The sequence below is a fragment of the Brassica napus genome, chromosome C4 (assembly GCF_020379485.1).
Source record: "Brassica napus cultivar Da-Ae chromosome C4, Da-Ae, whole genome shotgun sequence".
Classification (NCBI taxonomy): domain Eukaryota; kingdom Viridiplantae; phylum Streptophyta; class Magnoliopsida; order Brassicales; family Brassicaceae; genus Brassica; species Brassica napus.
In genome coordinates, this window is record NC_063447.1 from 4,048,344 (window position 1) to 4,067,666 (window position 19,323).

At 31.8% G+C, this 19,323-nt stretch overlaps 3 protein-coding genes across 4 annotated transcripts; all 3 read left to right on the forward strand.

Annotated features, from left to right (window-relative positions):
* The first annotated feature begins 333 nt into the window (after positions 1 to 333).
* LOC106396618 lies at positions 334 to 2,499 on the forward strand. The gene is made up of 2 exons (XM_013837058.3): positions 334 to 569; positions 761 to 2,499. The coding sequence occupies exons 1-2, from the start codon at positions 476 to 478 to the stop codon at positions 2,281 to 2,283; spliced, it is 1,617 nt and encodes a 538-aa protein (XP_013692512.1). The 5' UTR covers positions 334 to 475; the 3' UTR covers positions 2,284 to 2,499.
* A 6,774-nt stretch (positions 2,500 to 9,273) lies between these two features.
* LOC106392548 lies at positions 9,274 to 12,684 on the forward strand. Of its 2 annotated transcripts, XM_022700541.2 has the most exons (7): positions 9,274 to 9,846; positions 9,937 to 10,023; positions 10,107 to 10,316; positions 10,600 to 10,764; positions 10,870 to 10,923; positions 11,178 to 11,321; positions 11,446 to 12,684. In XM_022700541.2, exons 1-7 carry the CDS (start codon positions 9,697 to 9,699, stop codon positions 11,614 to 11,616), a joined length of 981 nt encoding a protein of 326 aa, XP_022556262.1. In that variant the 5' UTR covers positions 9,274 to 9,696; the 3' UTR covers positions 11,617 to 12,684. The 2 variants fall into 2 exon arrangements, with proteins under 2 accessions (XP_022556262.1, XP_022556263.1); XM_022700542.2 differs by having other exon boundaries at positions 9,281 to 9,846; positions 11,178 to 11,636.
* Positions 12,685 to 13,654: 970 nt separating this feature from the next.
* BNACNNG55750D lies at positions 13,655 to 16,262 on the forward strand. Its single transcript, XM_013835748.3, has 7 exons — positions 13,655 to 13,950; positions 14,048 to 14,134; positions 14,218 to 14,433; positions 14,531 to 14,692; positions 14,801 to 14,854; positions 15,334 to 15,480; positions 15,580 to 16,262. Exons 1-7 carry the CDS (start codon positions 13,801 to 13,803, stop codon positions 15,949 to 15,951), a joined length of 1,188 nt encoding a protein of 395 aa, XP_013691202.1. The 5' UTR covers positions 13,655 to 13,800; the 3' UTR covers positions 15,952 to 16,262.
* Positions 16,263 to 19,323: the final 3,061 nt, after the last annotated feature.

The following is a 19,323-nucleotide window of genomic DNA, read 5'->3' on the forward strand; positions in this document are numbered from 1 at the left end:
TTAAAAAACTAACATTTTTATCTTCATATAATTCTTTATGAAATGTACACAATAAGTATTTGTCAATATCCCTATGAAACATTAATAACATTAGAACGTTTGTAGTTACATTATTTTCAACAAAGAATTCTCAAGAAAAATCCAAATAATCTCTCAGAATAACAAGAAAACAATATAATAGTTAAGACGTGCGAAACCTTTCTCAAGTATGTTGCAAATCATGATGATTGAATCAAAGTCTACACAACCTAACAGTGACTTGCGATGACTTTTCGTTTCACAATAAATACTTGACATGTGCTGTTTCTCTCCAGATAACCTAATCTTTGAAGTTTTTGTATATGTGGTTGATCTAACTCGACCAACAACATTGATTCTGTCCCCACTTCCCTTTAAGCCTGTCTATACCACGACAACACAATATCAATTACAAAGTCATTATTTCTCTACGATTTTTGGATTTGTGAATATCAAAATGGGTAACATTTCCTCTGCTCAAAGTTCATCACCATCTTTGCCGATTGATTCCACCTTTGATCTTCCATCTCCATTGCCATCTTGGCCTTCAGGTTCATTCTTTGATTTTTAATGTTCATCCTCTATTTAGCTATGTTTTGTCTATGTATTTTTAGAATGTTTTTTTTTTGAAAAAGGGCTAAAAACATTCGAAAAATACATAGAACAATATATAGCTTTACATAAAAACTTACATGTATTTTTTTGAATGTCTTATAAGATTTTAATGTGAATGAATTTACAGGAGAGGGATTTGCAAAGGGGGTAATAGATTTGGGAGGTCTTGAAGTTTTCCAAGTAACAAAGTTTAACAAAGTATGGACTGTATACGAAGAAGGACAAGATAATCTTGGAGCCACTTTCTTTGAGCCGTCTTCACTACCTGAAGGCTTCTCCCTTCTCGGTTTCTACGCTCAACCCAATAACCGCAAGCTTTTTGGATGGACACTTGTCGGAAAAGACATCTCCGGCAACTCTATAAGACCACCGGTAGATTATCTTCTTCTTTGGAGCGGCAAATCTACAAAGGTAGAGAACAATAAGGACCAAACTGGATACTTTTGGCAGCCTGTGCCTCCTGATGGTTACAGTGCAGTGGGTCTAATCGTGACCACCACGGCTGAGAAACCTCCCCTAGACAAGATCCGTTGTGTCCGTTCTGACCTAACGGATCAATCCGAGCCGGACGCTCTCATATGGGAATCTAATGGGTTTAGCGTTTCGAGTTCTAAGCCTGTTAACAGAGGAACACAAGCCTCTAGTGTATGTGTTGGTACGTTCACTTCAAATCCAACCCTAGCTTGTCTGAAAAACAACAAGTTCGACTTTTCTTGCATGCCAAGCAAGGTCCAGATCGATGCTCTGTTTAAAACTTACGCTCCTTTGATCTACTTCCACAAAGATGAGAAGTATCTCCCATCGTCTGTCAACTGGTTCTTCAGCAACGGTGCCTTGCTTTACAAGAAAGGCGAGGAATCAAACCCGGTTCCAGTCGAACCAAACGGCTCAAATCTTCCTCAAGGAGAAGCCAACGACGGTCTTTACTGGTTAGACCTACCGGTTGCTTCTGACGCAAGAAAACGAGTACAAGGCGGAGATTTACAAAGCATGGAAGTGTATCTTCACATAAAACCTGTTTATGGTGGAACCTTAACAGATATAGCTGTATGGATGTTTTATCCGTTCAATGGCCCTTCACGAGCAAAGCTCAAGCTCGCCACAATCCCGTTGGGGAGAATAGGCGAACACATTGGAGATTGGGAACATTTCACTCTCCGGATAAGTAACTTCAGCGGCAAGTTACAGAGGATGTACTTATCACAACATAGCAAAGGAAGCTGGATCTATCCTCCGGAGATCGAGTTTCAAAGTGGTGGAAACAAACCGGTGGCTTACGCTTCTTTGAACGGACATGCAATGTATGCTAAACCAGGACTTGTGTTGCAAGGCAGAGACGATGTAGGGATTAGGAACGATACAGGAAAGAGTGAAAAGGTGTTTGATACTGCGGTTAGGTTTAGGGTTGTCTTGGCTGAGTATTTGAAAGAAGTGGAGGAGCCTGCGTGGTTGAACTATATGAGACATTGGGGACCAAAGATTGATTATGGTCGTGAAGATGAGATTAGAGGTGTGGAGAAGATTGTTGTTGGAGAGAGTCTAAAGAGTATGTTCAGGAGTGCGGTTAATGGATTGCCTAATGAGGTTTTTGGAGAGGAAGGACCTACGGGTCCGAAGCTGAAGCGAAACTGGTTAGGTGATGAAGATTGAATCTCTTCTGTTGTCGTTTCTTTTTCATTTTAAAGTTTGGTTTTGTGAATCTGTTATCATCTGTGTCTTTGTCTACTTGGTATGAATGATCACGTTAGAAAATATTTCGTAAGGCAGTTGTTTAAACTCCATGCTTACTGCCAATAATTGTTATTTGAACTGTAATTACAGATATCTAATTTATGTTACCCGTTATTATTATTTTTTTACCCGTTATTTGTTTCGAGTCTCGACTATGATTTGTTGGTGACTTTAGAGCCCGCGTCTGACAACAATTTGCTTAGCCATGTTACGCGTTTAATCACGAACGATGATATGATGAACTCATGGGTCCAATGTCTTCGTTGATTTTACTTTGGTAGCTAGTTTGGTCCCCATTGTTCTCTACAACCAGTACTGTTTTTATGTTATACAGTGTTTTATGCGAATTTATATAATTTGAACAAATTATAACGTTTAGGCGGACATTATGCGGTGTACGCGAATGCCTAGGCGGATTTTTAAGCATTAATATTCAAAAAATATACTATTAATATTATTATTATATTTTATTAATGTTATTATTTATATTACTTTTACTTATTTTATGTATTTATATGATTGTAGATATTAGTATAATTGTTACAAAATCATTTTAAATTTATCAACTTTATATATTTAAAATGGTTTTAATTTGTATAATTTAAAAGTATTTATATATGTTAAACTATATACTTATACATAAAATTGGATTTAAAATATATTTATGTTCAATTTTTTTTCAATAATAATGTATATATATATTAATCTTATACTTATATTTCGTGTAAAAATATATATATCCGTATATACTCTGTTTAGACGTCCGTTTATACGGTTAGACGTTATATAATCGTCTAAAGCGGACGCCAACACTGATAAGTAGAGAAAAGTGATTGCTTTGATGTCGTTTATTTCATGCGTCAGCTTTCATTGTTTCTGAAGTCATGAGGGGTTGTGATGATGTTTAAGTCACGAGTCAATTTTCATTAACGGTCTAAATGTAACCACTATTTTTTAATCTAAACTAAACTAGATTTTTTTGAATGTACTCCAACACTTCAGGTTTGGGCTCTATCCAAAATACCATCAAACCCAGCTATTTTCCCCACAAGCTTTCTTTTCACAAATGTGGATCATCTCTTTTGGCGAGTCTTCCCGCAGATGGAGGATCATCAGTTTTTGTGGATACTATGGTATATCTAGAAAGTAAGAAATAATAAAGTTTTTAATAATTTGGATATAGATCCTCGAGATACGCTCAAATTGGCAGAAACAGAATCAACACTCTGGGCTGAGGCACAGGTACTAAAAGAAAACAAGAGAGTATTACCGGTCGAGCCTACAACCCTTCCATTGATCCCAGGAAGATGGTGCTTCACAGATGGCTCTTGGAAGGAAAATGATACTTTCTCAGGACAAGGTTGGCTCAGTACTTTAGAAGGTTTTGATGGGCTGTTGGAGGTGAGGAATGTCCGAGCTTGTCTCACTCCTCTGCATGCGGAGATAGAAGCTCTATTATGGGCAATAGAATGTATGAAAAACTTACGTCAATTTCAGGTTACATTTGCAACAGATTGTTCTCAATTGGTGAAGATGGTTTCAGAACCAGAAGAATGACCAGCATTTGCAAATTATTTGGAAGATATCAAGACCCTGAGAAAAAGTTTCATTAGATCAGAGATCATCTATGTACCAAGGACGCAAAACTCAAAGGCGGATAGTCTAGCACGCAGTGTTAGGAAACAACCGTATTTCGTCGTTCACATGGATCAGGATCTCCCGGTGTGGTTCACAGAGTCAATATTAGTCTGTAATTGATGACCAAAAAAAAAAAAAGGAAAGTTGTTGGATCTTTTCATTAGACTTAACTATTTTTTTGGTCTCACCATATATTTCTCTAACTATACAATAATTAATCAATTACCTTTTGTTTCTCTAACTATAAAATAATCAATGCTCTTATTTATTATTTAACTTACTATGATACACCAAAGATTTATACATCTATACTATTAAACCAGAATCTCTATTAGAATTCTGTCATTGGTTTTTCAAGTTATTACAACGCTATGCCATTATCTTTTTAATTTCTCTTCTTTTTATAGAAAATCATGCTTTTCATTGAAGTGATCATAACAATTCTTAACAAAAATATAGGAACTTCCAAAATCCCTATTTAATTCATTGGTTATCAAATTTTAGAAAGTTAAAACAGAGAAAAATTATAAAGGTATGAAACAAATTTCGATCCCTGCATTTTGTGAATCTAGTAACTTAACAGTTTAGTCAATTGAAAAAATAGTAGGTGTTTTGCGTAGTTATATTATATAAAGAAATATATATTATCTTTACACTGTTATAATTTTGAACAATAATTAGAAATTTAAAATTTTAATTTTAAATATTTGGATAATCAAAAATTTCAGTATATATTTTGAGAAGATATGTGAGATTTAAAATAGTTAAAAAACATAAATCTTAGTCATTAAAAATCTTTCTCTTACAGAAAAGAATATCATAATTAATTCAGATAATTAGTTGTAAAATTACTTTATATTTTAGTTTAACACATGAAAAACCAAAAATACTCTAGCTCTCAAGAGAAAAAAAAAGGAGAGTGTATTTTTTGTGTAACTCCAATATGACCAATACAATCATTAAATATCTTTTGTAAACAGTTTTGTGTGGACTTTAAAAACATAAAATTTATAATAATTCCTTACTTACAAATATAATTTTTTTATATAATAATATATAACCATTAAATTTATTTCTATAAAAAATGCTAAAGTATTTTATTTAGTTATATATAACTAATTGATAAAAGAAATTGATAAAACATGTATATTCTTTCTCTAATTCTACATTATGTAGAGATGGTCATTTTTATTGAAATTTTTTACTAAATTTATCTTAACATTTAAAAAACACATAAAACTAATTAGTTCGCATTTTTTTGTCATCAACATAAACAGACTATTAGTAACACAAAAGTACATGTACCTCGACAAACAAATAAAATTTAAATACATAAGAATATAAAAATACCAAGAACACAAAAAACATATTTTACTATTCTTCCCTCGTGTTCCTTAATTTATGTCTGCTTTTTTTTATTAAAAATAAGCATGCTAATTTTATTATAATCCAAGCTATATGAATTATATTAATATTGTATTAACTCTGGAAAAATCATGTGAAAAATACTTTGATTAATATAATTAAATGACTTACCATATAATAAATTAAATGAATTACCAAATAATATAATTTTAAATGACTTACCATATAATAATGTTAATTCATCTGTTTATATTAATAGATGAATTAAATAAACATTTTCTTGATTAATATACGTTTAAATAACTTACCATATAATTTTTATGTTTTAAAATATTAAAATATTTTAATCATTTCTAAAAGTGATAACTCATATATGATATCACATTATCATTGGAAAATGGTTTGATTTTTTTTAGAATTATATATTTGACTGTTTTGCATTCATTTGACACATTTTTATACTATATATATGAATGAGTAAATTTAATTAATATTATTAAGTTTAAATTAATTAGTTTTCTAAAATCTATGATTTATTTTATTCACTACTAATATAAACATAATAAATAATGTTTTTATAATTGTTTCTATAGTATCATATGTATTTATATGTATCTTATCAATTTATATAATGTAATCTAGATATTTAATTATTTATATAAACAAATTATGTTAATTCATGTAGATTTAAGATGCTTAATTGTATGCTTGGAAACATATATTAGATTAGATAATTCTATGAATAGTTTCTATGAGTGACACATTAGCATAAATCACTAAAGTGACTTCTTAATTAATATATATGAGGATTTTATAGCGAGTATAATCATAAAAATCCTAAAACAAATCGATCATATTCCCTACATATTTTCTTCATTTAACAAGTAGATTTTTTTTTTGTTTTCTCAGGAAAAAACAAGTAGATTTTTTAGGCAAGTTTAAAAGATTTGATCACACCAATAATCTAGGAAATCACACCAATAATCTAGGAATTTCCAAAACTAATCGTGTATATTCCAAAAATATATATTCTTCATGTAATAGCTTTATATAAAATGAAATATTAATCCTAGAAATACATCAAAATAGGCGAGTAGATTCAAGCAAAGGATTCATACCTGGATACAAGCAACCTGTGAAAAGAATAACCTTAACTTTCCAAATCTTTTCAAACCCAGGTCTGGTGCACCGGGTCCATGTCAGCAATGTAGCAATTTAAAGTTCATGAGGTAATAATGATCAATCAAAACTAATCTATAAGGCTTTCAATCTTTTATTGATGCTAACATTTTCAACAGGTTTAGCAAACGATACTTGTGACATTTAAGAAGATATTCCATATATATTAAAAAAAGAAACATTTAAAAAGTTATAACATGTAGTTTGTACTAATTAAAAAAGTGTTCAGCTGAGTTGTCACGTAATTGAAATGCTAATTTTGTTTACGTGGCGGCTTGAGAATCAATTGAAAATTTTGTTAGTCCAAAATTAAATTGCTAGGGAATGTAATATTATATAGTATTTTCATTATAGATCATTCATTTATCAAATTGAAATGATTATATATTCCTTCCTTAAATAAAATTTAGGGAATTGCCTAATGTGATTAAGATCTATATGGCAATTAATGATTTTAAATAATAAAGATTGCTAACAATCTGTATATTTTCTATCATTTTTGTTTAATTATTTATTATTACAATAAATTACATAATTACATTAATCATATGATAAAAATTTAGATTTTTTTGTATATGTTGTATTTTGAATTTTTCAAAACGAGTATAAATTAATAAAACTGTTAAAAATCTCACATAAACTTTTGTGATCAATGTTTAAATTTTTTCATTTATAAGATGCAATGATTATAATATCATATGAATAAATAACTTTATTTTAGTAGGTGTTTATGTTAATATATATATATATATGTATATATATATATATATATATTTCATATCGTTTTAATTAAACTATACATCATATCAAAATACATACTTATATTTTGATATATGCGTTGAACATATATTAAAATTTTAATATTTTAATTTTGAAATCTTCATTTTTTTAAATAATTATAAATTATTGAAACCGCTGAATATTTCACATTAAAAAAAATCATTGTTGTAAAATTTTGTTACACAAATATGCAAATAATCACAAAATCATATGAGTAGAAACCTTATTTAATAAATATCTATATTAAAATTATACTATATATCTATGTTAATATCATTTAGGTTCTTATGCGATAAGTGATTTTTTGACCTAAAATATTTTTTAAAATGGGATCACCTCATCAGTAAACAAATTATGTTGTCCACTTGCTCCATCAACGTTCATTGCCTCTATAATCTTCAAACAATAGATTTTCTTTATATTTCTTTTAACCACATTTTAAAATATGCTATGGAAAGAGATACTTGGTATTATCTTTGTAAATATAATATTTTACATTAAACTAAAAAAATTAATACAAGGAACTTTTTATAAAAAAACAACTCCTCAGAATTATTTTGTATGACTATAAAAATAAAGCTTTGTAAATTATGTCCCTACACTAATGAAAATTTGTAAAACATAAAATATTAACACAATTAAAAAATATTAGCTATCAAATATTAAACACATAAGGTTATAATTAACAAACTAGGTGATAAGTCGCGCCTTGCACGGGATGTGATTATTTGTTTCGTTATTTTTTTAATAAGGAAACATTAAATCGGTTTAATCTGGATATCGGTTTTGTTTTAGGTTGTTTTTTTTTAGTCTCCTAAGATATAGTTATAATTCTAAATCAATATTTATTTTGGTTTGTTCGGTTCAAATTGTTGATGTTTTTGGTTTTTTCCGGTGATAACCAAAAAATATTATTATTTGTTTGGTTTTAGGTTATATGAATTTTAGATAGTCTTGATGTCGAACCAATGATTTTATAATCTTTCTAAACATATAATAGTTAAATAAAAGGAAAATAAAATAATTAAGATAAATCATTTTACTATAATTTAGTCGATACTGAAAGAAACATTAAAAAAAATATTCAAACTTCTAAAAGAATTAGATACTTCAGTTATAGTGACTATTTAGTTATATAGGTGTTCACGCCAATGTCCACTTGTATGTATATGTAAAGTATATAAAAGTATATAAAAGTGGTTGGTAAATATGTATAAAGACATTGTTAATGAATATTAAATAACATTTTTATTTAGAATAACACATGAAAGATAAAATTCTTAAAATGAAATTAATTAAAAATAAAATAAGCCTAGACATTAGTGAATTTTCTTTCATATAAAGAAAATAATTGTATCCGTAAACAGGGGTGGACACAGATCGAATATCCAGGTATTTGGAGCTATTAGTGACGATTCGATCCGTAGCCACCCGGATATTCGGTGTCCCGGATATCCGATTTTTTTTAGAATTTTCACATATATCCGATTTGATCCGTAAATAAAATAAATTTTAAAAATAAATGAAAAATCTAAAAATAATAATATTTCATTACAAAATAAATTATTAGTTAACTTTTTAAATTCTAATACCTAATATAATAAGTTTAATACATAAGAATATTGTAAAAATTATATAAACTATAATCTATATAACTTAGATATAATTCTTTAAATATATGTATATATATGCATATAACAGATCGAATCGATATACATTCCTAAAAATATTAGTATTTTTATTTACTTTGTTTTTACATATATTGCATTTTAGTATTTGATTTTCTTCGTAGTGTTACGGATATCCGTATTTTTTTGGTTCGAATCAAAACGAATTGAAACAAAAATTTATGAATATTTTTCCCAGGCTATCCGTAAATAATAATAATAATAATATATGTATAACTGGATTCTCGAAAAAATCTGGAGATTGTGAGTTTTGTTGGAACTTTACATGTGACTTTTATATTTAAAAACAAAACGTAAATTATATAGTGTGAAAAACATTTATGTAGAGTTTGGCTGAGAAACTCTCTACACGTGACACGTCAGCGTGCTCATTCTCAAATCACTGTGAGGCTGACACATGTTTATTATAGTGTGAACACATTTATTACAATGATTATTCTTTAATATATATAAGGGATATTTGACTTTTTAATTTAGGTTTTAAAGGAAACAAATCTCAGACTTTTAAAGCGCGGATCAAAATCTAGTAGTAGATTAAAATTTGATCCTAAATTAATAGATTAGATTCCTAATTTTTAGAATATTTGGGCAATCTACTTCTATAAATTCCAATTGTAGTTCACAGAAATTTTCAAATATACTAAAGAGTATAGGTCCTAAATATTATAATTAACCATAATAAATGGGAATGGCCGGTTTCACGATAGCACTGATGATGATAGGGGTGATAATCTCTCCTTGTGTATATGGAAAAGAGTTCTCCGATCACCAGGAAATCGAAGTAGAAAAACTTTTGAAGCTGCTCAACAAGCCTGCTCTTAAATCCATTAAGGTACAAATTCCACATTCATAAACTCATTGCTTTGATTATTCGCGGAAAACTGTACTGTGGTTGAATGTTTCACTTTATTCTTTGTTACAGAGTGAAGATGGAGATATAATAGATTGTGTCCCAATACATAGTCAACCAGCTTTTGATCATCCTCTACTTAAAAACCACACCATCCAGGTTTGACTTCATTTACGATCTATCTTTAATTTGTTTATATATACATGCATGGTGATGTTGAAACATCATGTTTTCGCATGTAGATGAGACCGAGCTTTATACCGGAAAGTACGTCTATGTACACCAAGACAAATCCTACTCAGGTGTGGCACAAGAATGGAAGATGCCCAAAAAATACAGTTCCGATAAGAAGAACGAAGAAAGAAGATATCTTACGCTCAAAATCCCATGAGAGTTTTGGGAAAAAGACGACCTCAAGCGTCCCCGAAGATAATCTAAGTAACAACCACGAGGTACACCTTTCATCAGAGACGTTTGGACTTTGGACATAACCACAGTGAAATCTCAAGAAAATTTTTTTTTGAGTTAATATACATGGATATAAATTCTAACTTATTATTTTCTTAGAACACAAATTGCCAAATAGTTTTTTAAAAAAAATTGTACTATTTTTTTTACTAAAATATTTATAAGACTCTAAAATCTAGAGGCCGGTCTGCCTTTTGTCCTTATGTCAATTACTCGGCTTCTCTTGTTTCTTAATAATACTTCTCCCTTTTTTTGGAGCTGTTTTAGTACGCGATTATGAACTCCAGGCGAGGAAAGTATTTCGGGACAAAATTTCTAGTGAATGTCTGGAAGCCAGAAGTTCAAGTTCGCAGCAACGAGTTCAGCTTGGCTCAGACTTGGCTCGCGTCTGGAGATGGCGCTAATATTAACACAATTGAAGCTGGTTTGCAGGTCTTGTCTTCTTAGTCCTCCATCCTAATTACTTAAATCTTGTTCATATTTTTAAATTATATCTTAACTAACACTACCTTTGTTTTCCTTAATCTTAATCTATAGGTTTATCCACGCATATATGGTGATAATAGAACAAGATTATTTGTTTTCTGGACGGTAAGTTCTCATTTCTACCCTTAACATATTAAAAAGCTAATCATTCAAAAGTTTAAACTTGACTGTTTTTTTTGTAGAACTTAGGTTTAGAATCTTGTGATTAATATTTAGATTTAGATTGTTTATTACATTTTAAATAGAGACAATTATTAAAACCAAAACTGAATATAAAGGTTTCTTAACTTTGTATGCTCGCGGATTCGCGAATAAGTTACAGACGATAATCGTAATAGAATTTTTTTTTCTGAAAATAGGCCGATGCCTATAAAAATGGGTGCTACAACACCAAATGCCCAGGTTTCGTTCAAACGAGCAGTCTTATCACTGTAGGTGGAGCATACAATACCGTCTCACAATACGACGGAGTTCAATACGAGCTCTCTGTACTTATATGGAAGGTACTAAATATACGAACATAGATAATTTCATTATTAATATGGGATATAACTGACTTGTCTGTCCCCTATGTTAATTATATCGATCGGCATCTCAACCCCGAAATGGACTGTCCATTATATCTAGAGCGGCGAAAACTGGTGGCTAAGGGTTGGTGAAGAGCTTGTCGGCTACTGGCCTGGCGCGTTGTTTACTTCGCTAGGAGATGGAGCTACGAGAGTTCTGCTGTATTTTTTTGAATTTTTCCAAAAAAATGAAAATAGTTTAGTAAATTATTATGATATTTTTATTTTGTAAATACTTATTTTGCACAAAGATAATCGAGTGTATATATGGGAGGCGCCAAATGAGGATTATACCAAATGCAATGTTGGTTTCTCATGGTCTAAGAAAAAGATGTTAGGGGAGTCTTCGGTCTTAAGAAACTGCAGGGGAGAAACTTTACTCCACCGCAGAAGGGCCTTTGGGAACATTGGGTCCTTCCTGGACGGGAAGTTCATCTCCATGATGTGGGCTATTGAGGCCATGCGAAGCCACCATGTTGATAAAGTTGAATTTGTGACATAGTCTGTGGATGTGGTTGGAGCGGTTGTACGTCCAAAGGCTTGGCCAGCATTCCGGTACCAGGGATCGGAGTTGAGGAAAGCTTTGGCTGGTTTTATTGAAGGGATTGTGGCTGATGTTTCTTCTCGGGTAAACAGGTACGTGCCCAAAAAATTGCAAAGAGTGTAACAATGGAGATGAGATGTCAGTCATATGTTGTCCAAGGCATATCCCAATGGCTGCCGGAGTTATTTGAAGCTGATAAACATAGGCGATGATGGGTTTGAACTGACTTTGGAATGGTTTTGTCGGGATGACGAATGGGAGCTTCATGCTATGTTTTTTTCACTTGTTAGTATTAGTTTTGTTTTTTTGTTCTGGAAACGATGAATATTGCTGGTCGGGTGGCTCTTACTCGCCAGTTTTAATTTAATCAGAGTTTTTAAAAAAATACAAAGAAACAAATATCATTTATAAGGTTTTAATAACTTCAGTTTAAACTATTAAAATAGATCCTCATTTTATGAGCATTTCCACTAAAAAATATATTCAAATTGGACCCCTAAATGCAAAATAAATATGCAAAAAATTGAACCTTGTGTATTTCGCACCTTGGCACATGCCGACAGACGACACTGGTTGAGTGGTTTCATTACACAAGATGATATGATTAACTCATTGAATCAATAGCTTCTTTGATTTTACTTGGTAGTTTAGAGGTCACATACTTTGCATACATATAAATTATACAACAGTTTTAAATTATTAATATATAAAATCTAGGGCAAATCTCCAAAATAGTATCTTTCTAAGTTTATATCACAAAAATAGCATTCAAAAACTAAAATGACCAGAATAGCATTTTATCTTTTGAAAATTTTAATTTTTTTATTTTTCAAAATTTAAAATCTTATTCCAAAACCTCATTTCTCAACTCTAAACTATAAACCCTGAACCCTAAACCCTAAACTCTAAACCCTAAACCATAAACCCTAAACTCTAAACCCTAAACCCTAAACCCTAAACCCTAAATCCTAAACCCCACCCTTTAACTCTAAACCCTAAGTTTGTGATTTTTGATAAAACAATAAGTGCTATTTTTATGACTTTTAACCTTGAGTGCTAGTTTGGGAACAAAAACTTGATTTAGTGCTATTTTTGTCTTTTTCTCTAAAATCTATTCATACACATTTAAATATACGGATGCATTAATGAGTCTAGCTATGACCATATATGCACATGGAAGTACAAATTAACAACTTCTGAATAACTAGAGAAACGTGGTTGCTTACTTGCTTTGATGATATTTAGATCATGAGGAGTTGTGTTGATGTTAAAGTCTCTAGACAATCTTCATTAACGGTGTTAATCGTAACCAAATTAATCTCAGGTGGTTATCTATAATAATATTCTATTTTATAGATAAAATTATAGAATGACTCAAAACGTATAAATAAACAAATAAACATTAACTTAATTATTATAATATATTTTTTTTGTAAAATTTATATATGTGCATGAACTTTAAATGATTATTCTCATTTATTTAACTCCGAATCAAATAACATTTTAGCTTATTTTCTAGTTATTTCTAAAACAATATAGAAAATTATACATAATTTTACGAAAATTTATACATACAAATATATATATATATATATATGGCTGCATTATGAGTCTATGACCAAAACTGCACTGGAAGTACAAATTAACAATTTTTGTATAGCTAGAGAAACGTGGTTGCATCGATGATGTTTAGATCATGAGGGGTTGTGGTGATGTTGAAGTCATAAGTCAACTTTCATTAGTGTTGTTAATGTAATAACTAATTTATTTTTTCCTAATTCCTAATTTATAGAATATATGAGCAATCTACTCCTGAAAACTCCATTTCAAAAGTTACTAAAGAGTAGTTTCTAAGGATTGCAGTAAACCATAATGGGAATGGTCGGTTTCACGGTAGCACTGATGGTGATAGTGGTGATAATCTCTCCTTGTGTCCATGGAAATGAGTTCTCCGATCACAAGGAAATCGAGGTAGAAAGACTTTTGAAGAGGCTCAACAAGCATGCTCTTATATCCATTAAGGTTTATATTATACAAATTCCATATTCGTAACTCTATGCTTTGATATATGCGTGCAAATTTACTGAGATTGAATGTTTCACTTTAATCTCTGTTACAGAGCGAAGATGGAGATATAATAGATTGTGTTCCAATACATAGTCAACTAGCTTTTGATCATCCTTTGCTTAAAAACCACAACATCCAGGTTTGACTACAATTACGATTTACCTTTTGTTTATATCTACACGCATGATGATAGATGTTGAAACGTCAAGTTTTCGCACGTAGATGAGACCGAACATTATACGGGAAAGTACGTCTACGTACACCAAGAATTATATAAATGTTACTCAGGCGTGGCACAAGAAGGGAATATGCCCAGAAAACACAGTCTCGATAAGAAGAATAAAGAAAGAAGATATCTTACGATCAAATTTCATTGAGAATTTTGGGAAAAAGATGACTCCAGGCATCCTTTTATATGGTTCAAGTAGTGTTCACGAGGTATACCTTTTATATAATGTCCTTGTGTTAAACACTAGCCCTCTAGTTTCTATTGTGGCTTAATTTACACTTTTCCCCATTTTTTGAGCTGGTTTAGTACGCGGTCATGAATTGCAAGAAAGGAAAGTATTTTGGGACAAAGTTTGCAGTGAATATCTGGAAACCAAAAGTTCAAGTTCCCAACGAGTTCAGCTTGGCTCAGACTTGGCTCTCGTCTGGAGTTGGCACTAATCTTAACACGATTGAAGCTGGTTTTCAGGTCTTGTAATTATCTGGTCCTACATCCTAATTAACTACGTACATCTTCTTCATATGCAGAACATCTTAATTAGCACTACCTTTGTTAATCTGCCTTAACTATCTACAGGTTCTTCCGTCATTATATGGTGATAATAATCTAAGATTATTTGTTTACTGGACGGTAAGTTCCCATTTTCTACCCTGAACATGTTAAAAAGCTAATCATTTAAAATTTTAGCCTAAGATTATTATCACCATATATTTCTCATGTTAAAAAAAATCATTTAAAAATTTAAACGGCTCACTAGCTACTAATAGAGTTTTTTTTTTTAACTAGACTGATAATTTGTAGAGCTTAGACCTTATGACTACTTGTCATTTAATGGATGTTTTATCTTTTAATTAAAATTAAAATTTAATTATTTACTTATTCCATATTAAAATATTGAGAATTTACTGTTGAAAAAGCTCAAAATAAAATCCCTATGGATAAGCCTGTTCCTAGGTTTTATAATCTTAAATCTGTTTATAAAAATTTAAAAGAGACTTATTAGTTAAATGAAAAACAAAAATGATATAAAAGTGTATCTTAGTTTTCATGCGCGGGGGATTCACGAATATGTTAAAGACGATAATCATAATGAAATATATTGAAAATAGGCCGACAACTATCAAAAGACAGGGTGCTACAACACAAACTGCCCAGGTTTCGTTCAGACGAGCAATCGCATCACTGTAGGTGGAACCTTCAAAAGCGTCTCAAAATACGACGGTATTCAAATCGCGGTCCTCGTAATGATATGGAAGGTAAGTACTAACATATATAATTTCTTTTTCTTATTTTATTGACAATGTGATATAATTGAGTTATATCTCAACCCAAAATGGATTGTCGAATATATCTAGGACGGCGATTACTGGTGGCTACAGATTAACAAAGAGCTTGTCGGCTACTGGCCTGCTAAGTTATTCAGTTCTCTAGGTAAGGGAGCTACGGAAGTTCTATGGGGAGGTGAAATCGTTAACGAGAAGACCGGTGGGAAACACACGAGCACGGACATGGGAAGTGGACATTTTGCAGATGAAGGTCATAGAAAAGCGAGCTATTTCAGGAATATTATGACGGTTGATAAAACCAATACTCTGAGAGAACCACAAGGAGTTTACCCCACGGTTACGAATGATAACTGTTACAACATTAAGGAAGGACGTAATGGAACTTCCTGGGGGTTTAATTTCTTCTATGGTGGTCCTGGCCTGAACGCCAAATGCCCTTGATTTTTTTTTGGGTAAAATAGATGCCCTTGAGTATTTTGCATATTTATTTGTATTTGAATATGAGCGTGTGAGTATGAACAAAACCACGTCGTTAAAGTTTATATTATCTGTGTCCTTGAATAATATGTGTAAAAGCTTTTTTGGTTGTCCAAAAAAAAAAGAAGCTTTTTCGAATTTCACATGTCTGTAATCTATACTATTATTTGCGAAGTAAATTTTACCGATGGAGTTCTCACGTTAAAAGTTAGAGAGATTAATATCTATACTACCCTTAATGAATTTTATATATAATTTATTATATAATCAAAAACGTATTTTTATTAATAATATTATGTTTTCTTTTAAAATTTCTGCACAATAATAAACATATATATTTTAATTAAATCTTTCGTCATATATATATATATATAATTTGATGTTTGATTTATCTTTTTGAAAACATAAATAATAAATTATCATGCTGGTTTTTAAATTAATTAAAAATAAACTAATAAATATTTGTAAAAGAATTAAGCCCGTATGTGCGGGCAAAACACCTAGTTTGAATAAAACAACAATAATAATATGTTACTTATCAAAAAAAAAATGTTTATAGTTAATTGCTCTTTATCCGCCTAATGAGGTTTTTGGAGAGAAAGGACCGACCGGTCCGAAGCCGAAGCGGAAATGGTTTATACTTTGTTGTTTTTTAATCTTTGGTTTTGTGAATCAAAAAAAAAATTCTGTCTTTTGTCTACCTGGTACGATCACGTTAGATACTATTTTGTATTACAGTTTTTTTAACTCTATGTTATGATATTATCCTCTATGTTCATCTCTGTTTACGTTTTTATCGTCTCGCCATATCCCCACACATACAATATATCTGTAAATGAGATATAGAAAGATTTAGAATATTATATGTAGTGATCTAGATACTTCTAAATGTTATTAGTAAGTATTGTATCTTTATTAAACTAAGATGTTCAAATATTAACATAATAATAACTATTCTTTTGAGAGTTCATATTACAATTCTTTCAATTTTCCATTCTCCTCAGTCTGTACATGATATCAGGATTACAATGATCTAATGATCAGTGATGTTCCTTAGTTTTTTCTCTAAACCATAGAACTTCTTTATCTTTATATTTTAAGTTATATAGTTTCTTATGCAACCGAGATTACTTCGGTATTTCTCATAGATGAAGTCTGGACCTCAACGTCACATTATGTGACTATTCCCCAGCTGTCTGACATTGTCGTGAAAGCTCCCCCGACGCATTCAAGCATCGTCTTGAATTCGCTGTCATATTCGATTGAAGACATATCTTGCTTAGTTTATTTATCTGTTGTATTTTCTGTTTATGGTCAAATGAGGATGGATAATTCCCTCTTTCTATTGTAAGGAAGAATTTTAAATTGAATGAAAGTAAGTTGTGTTTCAAAAAAAAATTAGTTCCTTTATGTTTTATTTATGTTAAGCTAAGTGTTTCTAAGTTTATCATTTTACCAAATGTTTTCAAATTTCAAATTCATCATCATGAATCTAATCCTTAGCGTGTAGGCAAAACGAAAAGGAATGGGGAAACTGTGTGTTTATTTCTGAAAAATAATTCTTTGACCGGTAGTTACAGATTGTTTTAAAAGAATGGGGAAACTGTGTGTTTATTTCTGAATAATAAGTTCCCTTTATATAGGGGATACAAAGAACATATAAATGGAAATAGTACAAAACCTAATCCAAAAAGAAATAGGAAAACTAAAGATAACAAGAAAATGAAAACGTCATAATCCTAAGTCGGTCCAAAACCGACCGACTCTCTCTCCTCTTGGTCGCGGCCGCGGCTGGGCCTGGTCGTGGCTGATGGGCCTTCTCATCTGGTCTTGGTTAATAGCAATCCACTCCATGATTTATAACACTCCCCCTTGGATGCTATAACCATATGGGTTTGTATCATGCACGACGTTGCCTCATTAAAACCTCTCTAGGAAAACCAAAAACCCAAGGTGGGAAAAATGGAAACCGTAGACAGGAAAAAGAGTACAACACATGACACTCCCCCTGATGAAGGCATCACTGAAGATCCTTCAGCTGGCGCATTCCTAACTGATGAACCAGCTTCTTGAACGTTGAGGTTGGCAGAGACTTGGTGAAAAGATCGGCTGAATTGTCACTGGACCGAACTTGAACCACTTGAACTTCTTTAGCCTTCTGCAGGTCGTGGGTGAAGAAGAATTTGGGCAAGATATGTTTTGTTCTATCTCCCTTAATGTATCCATCTTTGAACTGAGCTATACAAGCTGCATTGTCCTCATAGATGATCGTTGGCTCTTCTTTTTCCTTTCCCACGGCCAGGCCACTCTCTTTTATGATATGGCCGGTCATGTTCCTCAACCACACAAGCTCTCGGCTTGCTTCAAACATGGCTATGATCTTGGCATGATTAGAGGATGTGGCCACTAAGGATTGTTTTGTGGACCGCCAACATACTGCAGCCCCACTGTGTATAAACACATATCCTGTCTGAGATCTAGCATTGTGTGGGTCAGATAAGTACCCAGCATCTGCATATCCGGCCAAGCTATCTCCTGGTCGGCTCATATAGAACAATCCGAGGTCCTTTGTTCCTTGCAGATATCTGAACAGATGTTTTATTCCGTTCTAGTGCCTAAGTGTCGGACATGAACTGAATATAGACAGTAAACTCACGGCAAAACTGATGTCCGGTCTAGTATGACTAGCCAAGTACATTAAGGCTCCAATGGCACTTAAGTAAGGCACTTCCGGTCCGAGTGTCTCCTCGTCCGGCTTCTTTGGTCCGAATGGGTCCTTCTCTAGGTCTAAGGATCTTACGACCATAGGACTTGACAAGGAATGATCCTTGTCCATATTAAACTGCTTGAGTATCTTATCTGTATATGTCTTTTGATGCACAAGGATTCCATTGTCTACATACTCAAATTGCAGTCCCAAACAGAACTTAGTTTTTCCTAAGTCTTTCATTTCGAATTCTTTCTTTAGACATTCGACTGTTTGGGAAATCTCTCCAGGGGTTCCTATTACATTCAGGTCGTCCACATAAACCGACATGATCACAAAGCCCTTCCTGTCGAATCTCTTTATAAAAATACATGGACATATTGGATCGTTCTTATAACCTTCTTTCACTAGGTACTCTGATGATCTGTTGTACCATATTCGACCTGATTGTTTCAAACCATATAAGGCTTTATTCAGCTTAATACAATGCTGTTCTCGAGAACCTTTCTTATCTTTGAGCTCAATACCCTCTGGAACTCTCATATGAATTTCATTATCCAGTGGACCGTACAGGTATGCAGTTACTACATCCATTAGGTGTAAATCAAGCTTCTCTTTTACGGCCAGAC

Excerpts from the sequence above, each read along its gene's own strand:
- LOC106396618 (XM_013837058.3), top strand. The coding sequence starts at position 476 with ATGGGTAACATTTCCTCTGCTCAAAGTTCATCACCATCTTTGCCGATT. Across the intron at positions 570-760 it reads ATTGCCATCTTGGCCTTCAG|GAGAGGGATTTGCAAAGGGG; the intron begins GTTCATTCTTTG and ends ATGAATTTACAG.
- LOC106392548 (XM_022700541.2), top strand. The coding sequence starts at position 9,697 with ATGGGAATGGCCGGTTTCACGATAGCACTGATGATGATAGGGGTGATA. Across the intron at positions 10,024-10,106 it reads TTAAAAACCACACCATCCAG|ATGAGACCGAGCTTTATACC; the intron begins GTTTGACTTCAT and ends TTTCGCATGTAG. Across the intron at positions 10,765-10,869 it reads CAATTGAAGCTGGTTTGCAG|GTTTATCCACGCATATATGG; the intron begins GTCTTGTCTTCT and ends CTTAATCTATAG.
- BNACNNG55750D (XM_013835748.3), top strand. The coding sequence starts at position 13,801 with ATGGGAATGGTCGGTTTCACGGTAGCACTGATGGTGATAGTGGTGATA. Across the intron at positions 14,135-14,217 it reads TTAAAAACCACAACATCCAG|ATGAGACCGAACATTATACG; the intron begins GTTTGACTACAA and ends TTTCGCACGTAG. Across the intron at positions 14,855-15,333 it reads GATTATTTGTTTACTGGACG|GCCGACAACTATCAAAAGAC; the intron begins GTAAGTTCCCAT and ends TATTGAAAATAG.